The 7,500-nt window shown below is 43.3% G+C and overlaps 2 protein-coding genes across 5 annotated transcripts in view; one reads left to right on the forward strand and one right to left on the reverse strand.

Moving 5' to 3' along the window:
* The first annotated feature begins 1,266 nt into the window (after window positions 1-1,266).
* LOC139384608 (stAR-related lipid transfer protein 5-like) lies at window positions 1,267-3,525 on the forward strand. Its single transcript, XM_071129428.1, has 3 exons — window positions 1,267-1,282; window positions 1,534-1,627; window positions 2,212-3,525. Exons 1-3 carry the CDS (start codon window positions 1,267-1,269, stop codon window positions 2,360-2,362), a joined length of 261 nt encoding a protein of 86 aa, XP_070985529.1. The 3' UTR covers window positions 2,363-3,525.
* A 2,722-nt stretch (window positions 3,526-6,247) lies between these two features.
* LOC139384485 (interleukin 16) overlaps window positions 6,248-7,500 on the reverse strand; it is a 54,583-nt gene continuing 53,330 nt past the window's right edge. For all 4 annotated transcript variants that reach the window (XM_071129275.1, XM_071129277.1, XM_071129276.1 and 1 more), the window contains exon 27: window positions 6,248-7,500. This exon is cut by the window's right edge and continues 752 nt beyond it. The gene's annotated coding sequence lies outside the window, so the exon portion shown is untranslated.

Here is a 7,500-nt window from a genome sequence, read left to right on the forward strand (position 1 = left end):
GCCTAATCATCAGCCCTAACCCTCAGAGAGGCTGGCTGGGTGGGGATCTCTGGAACAGACAACTGTCTTATCCACTGCCCCAGACTGAGGCCTAATCATCAGCCCTAACCCTCAGAGAGGCTGGCTGGGTGGGGATCTCTGGAACAGACAACTGTCTTATCCACTGCCCCAGACTGAGGCCTAATCATCAGCCCTAACCCTCAGAGAGGCTGGCTGGGTGGGGATCTCTGGAACAGACAACTGTCTTATCCACTGCCCCAGACTGAGGCCTAATCATCAGCCCTACCCCTCAGAGAGGCTGGCTGGGTGGGGATCTCTGGAACAGACAACTGTCTTATCCACTGCCCCAGACTGAGGCCTAATCATCAGCCCTAACCCTCAGAGAGGCTGGCTGGGTGGGGATCTCTGGAACAGACAACTGTCTTATCCACTGCCCCAGACTGAGGCCTAATCATCAGCCCTAACCCTCAGAGAGGCTGGCTGGGTGGGGATCTCTGGAACAGACAACTGTCTTATCCACTGCCCCAGACTGAGGCCTAATCATCAGCCCTAACCCTCAGAGAGGCTGGCTGGGTGGGGATCTCTGGAACAGACAACTGTCTTATCCACTGCCCCAGACTGAGGCCTAATCATCAGCCCTAACCCTCAGAGAGGCTGGCTGGGTGGGGATCTCTGGAACAGACAACTGTCTTATCCACTGCCCCAGACTGAGGCCTAATCATCAGCCCTAACCCTCAGAGAGGCTGGCTGGGTGGGGATCTCTGGAACAGACAACTGTCTTATCCACTGCCCCAGACTGAGGCCTAATCATCAGCCCTAACCCTCAGAGAGGCTGGCTGGGTGGGGATCTCTGGAACAGACAACTGTCTTATCCACTGCCCCAGACTGAGGCCTAATCATCAGCCCTAACCCTCAGAGAGGCTGGCTGGGTGGGGATCTCTGGAACAGACAACTGTCTTATCCACTGCCCCAGACTGAGGCCTAATCATCAGCCCTACCCCTCAGAGAGGCTGGCTGGGTGGGGATCTCTGGAACAGACAACTGTCTTATCCACTGCCCCAGACTGAGGCCTAATCATCAGCCCTAACCCTCAGAGAGGCTGGCTGGGTGGGGATCTCTGGAACAGACAACTGTCTTATCCACTGCCCCAGACTGAGGCCTAATCATCAGCCCTAACCCTCAGAGAGGCTGGCTGGGTGGGGATCTCTGGAACAGACAACTGTCTTATCCACTGCCCCAGACTGAGGCCTAATCATCCATGGCAAAATGTGGGTTGTGTTCAGTAGGCACGAAAAGGAAGAAAACGCTCAAACTGTGATGTATTAGGTCTAGCCTATATGTTCTTGTCCAATAAGAAAGGCTTGGTTATGTATACCGTTGCAAAACTCTTTGCTATGGTGTGCCCAAGATGAGATTTGCATTTTACCTTCACTATCACTATACTAAGTAACTTTATGTGATTGATTGAATGAAAATAGACTTAATTATATCTACACATATTTGTATGTTCTCTCCCTGTGTTCTGTCCGTTAGCCACCCACGTGAACCACCCCAGCTGCCCTCCCCAGTCAGGGTATGTGAGGGGCTTCAACCACCCCTGTGGCTGCATCTGTGTCCCCATCTCTGGGTGAGTCACACGCTAAGACACACTTCTGTTTCATAATATTGTCGTTGTCTGATAACCTCATCTCCAAAACAAACTTTTCAGGAAATTGAAAGAATGTCCATATTTTCCCGTTAATAAACAGTTATTAAACTTCTAAAGCTATTCTGAATACATTTTATTGGTCGTGGAACCATACATTGTTCAGAGTACATTTCATTCAAAAATATAAATGAGCAAAAATTGAGTTCCGGTTTTCATCAGACAGCGACTTTACATACAGTGCACATGCTTTAGTTTACAAACCCATCTGCAACATTCTGAACTTTGTGTTGAGGTCTGTCAGAACCAAGGACATTTTTGTAGAGACAATGGTCCGTCACAGGAGGGCAGTAGAGAGCTAAACTTCAGTGCACTCAGGTAGACTAATTGAGGTATCTATAATGTGCACAGCAACAGGTTTGGTTTGAGCATTCTCTCTCAATAACATTATCTAACATGACCACGTGTCTTGATAGCTATGTAGCTGAAGAAGCACTGTCTAATATTGTTCATACAGTATAGTGTAAATTCAACCTTCTTTCTTTCTTTTTTCCCCTCCCCCCCAGGGAGCCAAACAAAACACAGCTGTTCAGTTTCTTCCAGACGGACCTGGGGGGCTTCCTGCCTCGCTCCGTGGTCGACTCTTTCTTCCCATCCAGCATGGTGGAGTTCTACAGCAACCTGGCCAAGGCCATCAAGTCCCTCAAGGACCACTGATACACTCATACTATACCTTCCCTTAGCCCTGGTCCCAGATCTGTTTGTGCTGCATAACCAACTCCCGGCACCAGGTGATACTCAGATCTGGGACCAGCATTCAGCGGGACCAAAAAACACAATGATTAGCTACGTGAATGGTTTAGTTTTAAAGAGGCTATATGGAACTTTTCACCTCAGGGGGCTTTTTAACTGAAAGGGACAGATTGATTTGAAAAATCCTTATTTGAGAGCATGGGGCACACCTCCCCAGACCATATCTTTCTAGACTAAAAATAAGGATTGTGTTTCATGAGTAAATAAATATTTTATATCAACCATACAGGCAACACTCAAGCCAAAAATGTAGATAAACAATTAGCAACTCAACTTCTGTACAGCCTCTTTAAAAGAGTGGTCACCTGGCCTTGGCTTGGAGCAAACACTATCTGAGCTTAAAGGGAGATGATATTGGATGATATGAGGGAAGGAAGTGTGCAGCTTGTTTGTCCCAGCACTAACACAGCTGATTTCAGGTCGTTGAGGTCTTGGTTCATTTGTGTAATAATGGTGTGTTAGTGCTGGAGCAAAAAGCCTGCACCCCTGGTACTGTTGCTCTCTTGGACCAGGTATGGTGGCCACTAGTGTAGTCTTACAAAAAGGTTGAGTGTCTGTTCTAATTTCATTCATTCAACCCTGGAAAAAGATTGAATATGAATTTCTCATAGAGGTTGATGTGCAATTTTCTTGAGTTGAAGCAATTGAAATGGAATTGACCTTAGCCCTGATGTTAAAGTTGCAATTTGTAAGTTATTTTTCCCTCTATTGTAACAAGAAAGAGTACCAAAAACAATAATCATGAACCCACCCCCAAAAAACACATGTTACATTATTGGACATAATGTAGTTCCTGTTCTTCTTGGTTTGTTTTTTTTCTTCATGTAGGTACACTAACAAACACCCTGCCTCTTAGTCCTCGAACCGGAAATCCAACTTACAGACCACACCTTTAAGCACTCTGGGCCGCACCTTTAAGACTAGATCTAGAGAGGTCAATTTTGCCAAACTCTACTTCCAAAACAAATATTCCCTGTACATTTCCTATTTAGTGATGCATTTCCCCCCCTTTTCCCATCACAAAAGAATGAGAATAGATTTGAAATCTATATTTTGTATTTAGTGTCCTAAACACACGGGGATATGTCCTCCTTCCCTTTTGTACTGTTGCTGTTGAATACAGTCCATTCTGTTACACTGGCTGCATCCTACCTACAGTACCATGCATGTTGCATGGACCTTACAGGAACCCCAGAATGGAATCGGATTCCATTGGGATGAGTCATACCTCATTTTTTGTTGTCCTTTGTATACGGTAGTACTGTACTTGAAATGTTCTGGTTTAACCTGTCTCCACAGCCCTTTAACCAATACCTAAAGATGGAATCCGCAGTAGGGGGAAACGGTGCCACTGGCTGCCCCACCAGCATTGTTATTGTTGTTGCTGAGCTGAGGAGCGTCGTGCAGCATGGTTATGAAATGCAGTACATATTGTGTTCTTCTATCGTGCAGTGCGATGATGTCAGAGATGGAAATAACCGTGTTTGTTGTTTGCAGTAACTGGAAAGCATTATGAACATGGTTGTTTTACCGTTGAGGATTCCAGCTTTAACCAGTAACCTTTTGAGGGTGTTTATACAGCCGGCAGATGTCCCCCCCCCCCCCCCCCCCCCTCTAAACTCTATCCTGTTCCTTACCTTAACATCTGCCCGCTTTATAGACGCCTAACCTTCAAGCAAGGATTCCTGCCTCAGTTACTTTTCTCTATGTAGATGTCAAACTAAGAACACTGCATTATTCTTAAGCAAAGTTATCTGCAGTATGTATGGGCAAATGGCAATATGAACAGCTTCATCTAATGAAGAATGGACAAAGGGACATCCGCTCAAATAGGAGAGCTTCTGAAGGATTTTATTCAGTGGGGTACGTGTCCCATAAGTCACTGGTCCAAATTAGTGCACTATATAGGGAGTAGGATGCCATATGGGACAGCTACTGATTCCAACATATTTTGAAGCGCAGCAGCATAGGACTGCCATATTCTGGCATCAGTTGTGACTAGTGTGTCATTTTACACTGTTAAGAAATGTATTACCAGCATAGAATTGAGAAAACCACTGTCTTTGTTATGGCACAAGAGGGCATGGTCATCTGTCTAGGCCAGGGTGCGTCTCCGTAGCTTTAAAAAAAAAAATTATCAGTGAAGGGAAACAATGAGAGCAAGCATGAATAGTAGTGAGATATATCCCTAGTTGGTTGAGGAAGCCTCTTCAGAGTTTTGAGATACAGCCCTATTAGGGGGAGAGGAAGCCTCCTCAGAGTATTGAGATATAGCCCTAGAAGGTGTCTTTACAGTGATGTACAGTCAACCATCTGCATGCCTGCTGAGTCCTCTACATGTATGATGATGAGCCATCATACTAATGATGTTTTAGATCAATCTTTTTAGAAGCCTTGTGGTTAAGTTTCCTTTTGAAATGAAAACACTACTTAACGTCCTTTTCTTATCCCGAGTGGATAATAACCTTAACTGACAAACCTTTACAAGTGCAGTGCATTCCACCTCATCCACAACCAAGTCCTATATGCTTGCTTTTTTAAAATCATTGTTTGCCTTTTGTTGGTGTAATACTATGAAGGCATTGTTTTGATGTGTGTTATTGTACTGTAAGTGGAGCCTGAAGATCATACCTACCTACAGTGTATTGCTGTTTTAATGTCAGAGAACACATTGTCTATTGGTGGCTTGTTTTTAAAATGTACTCCATCATGCATTTTGGGACAGATGTGTATGTTTTGAATGTCGTTTGTTGTCCTCAGCTCCTGATTGGAAAGCACAGCTGCTATGGAAAATGGCTGCTATTGAAATATACTATGAGTTCAGTTGTCAATAAAAGCAACACAGGAAAATAACATGTTTTTTTAGGTCAGGATTAGGGTTATGAATTCTGGTAATTTTTCTAAAATGTTCCAAGTTTTCCTGAAATCCCAGTTAGGAAAGCCTCCAAACAGGATTCCTGGAATCAGTAGGGAATAGGAAACCCTCCAAACAGGTTTCCTGGAATTAGTAGGGAATACGCAGGGAATCTGGAAACCCTCCAAACAGGATTCCTGGAATCAGTAGGGAATACGCAGGGAATTTGGAAACCCTCCAAACAGGATTCCTGGAATCAGTAGGGAATACGCAGGGAATTTGGAAACCCTCCAAACAGGATTCCTGGAATCAGTAGGGAATACGCAGGGAATCTGGAAACCCTCCAAACAGGATTCCTGAAATCAGTAGGGAATACGCAGGGAATCTGGAAATCCTCCAAACAGGATTTCTGGGAAATTGGGGAGAGCTACCACAATTTTGCGACCCTAATCCTGACCTGCACTCTAATGTACCGTAGGACTGTACTGTATGTTCCACCCAGCAGGTTTTGTGTTTCACCAGCATCTGCATTAAAAACTACTGAACGTTCCAATGTTGTCCTCCTTTCTTGTTGTATTATATTACCATCACCACAGGTAGGAATGGCTAAACCCACTACACAAATTCACCGGCTGTTTTTTAAACACCGGAGAAGAGAAATGAAGGATTACAATGATGGATGAATAATGGTTACTCAACTATCCCAGAAGTTCCCAAAACCAGAAGGGAATAAGCAGGGAATGCAGAATCCTCCAACCAGGATTTCTGGGAATTTTGGGAAAATAAAAGGAGTTTTGCCTACAACTTGCATAGTCTCATTAACTGAGTGGTAAATGCATCTGTTTGTTCCATATGAAGTCAAATAACTACGTAGGTTTTAAAACATTAATGGTTATTGGCACAACAGTCTTGTGAATAAACTTGAAACATACAGATTGGGTTAAATTATTTATTAGTATAATGTTTATTGTAATAAATCTTTAGTACCGATACACAGAGTTTTAAATATCTATATTCTAATAGATTTTGGTACAAAACACCCTGTGTTTTCCTTAATATCAAACTAGGAGAGAAAACAAGGTGAAAATTTGCTCCGGTTTAGTTATATCTTTGGTTTCACTTATAGGGAGAATCTCAATTAGATATTCCTCACATCCTCTCACCTGGCCTCCTCAAAACCAATTGGAGAAGGTCAGAGGGGCGGGACCTCTGGCTTTCTCATCCAATGGGTTTTGAGAAGGAGAGAGGACGCGAGCACTATGCAATTGAGATTCTCCCATTGTCATCTAATAAACAAACTAAGGACTATTAAATCCGTAGCTCTGAAGATCCACTTTATTGTGCGATAGACAATTAAAGGCAATGTTCCCGCGGTCGCGGAGACTGCATTCATGGTAAACGGAAATGAACTTGACCTTTTGATGCTGATCTTCCGCGATATGGATTGAATCCAACTCACAGTCTTTGGTCTAAACAATGATTCCAACATCAAGCACAATACTACAATACTACAATTCCATGAAAAATGCAAATCCCATTTTAAATATTTTGTATCAGTATAATACTATTTTGGACTACATTACAGTATTGTACACTATTTCTAACAGTCAAAAGCAATGGAATGTCTCTCCCTTCCTTCATGTAAATACTGTATGTCTGTGCAAATCTCAAACTCACTGTGGTCCCTGTTCCAGAAGTTCTGGGTGTAGGAAGGCAGTCAGAGCAAAGCACCTGTAAATTCACCTCTTTCTACAGTAACAGTCCCTGATTGTCATTGCAATATGATTTGATATAGAATATAGATGTTATATTCATAACTACAGTATGTTAATAGTGCTCATATGAAATGGTATGATGGCTTGTGGTTGATTTGTGTTCTAGTTGGCCCTGTTTATACCTGGTGCTAACTCTGATCTCGGGCTCTATTCAATCCGTAGCACTTCAGCGTAATTGAAATATAAAAGCAATGTTCCTGTGTTCGCGGAGACTGCATTCACGGTAAATCCATGTGTAGGCTCAATCAGAAATTACCTTTCATTTTCAATCACCCTATAACGCTAAACTTCAGCGATACGGATTGAATCGAGGCCGTTGTCCACATTCTGATAGCGGCCACATTTTTGCTGTTGCATCTACACATTGTATTAAAATGTGTCTCTTATCCGTCCACTGTTTCCGCATTGTGAAC

This window comes from Oncorhynchus clarkii, chromosome 26, assembly GCF_045791955.1.
Source record: "Oncorhynchus clarkii lewisi isolate Uvic-CL-2024 chromosome 26, UVic_Ocla_1.0, whole genome shotgun sequence".
NCBI classification, from domain to species: domain Eukaryota; kingdom Metazoa; phylum Chordata; class Actinopteri; order Salmoniformes; family Salmonidae; genus Oncorhynchus; species Oncorhynchus clarkii.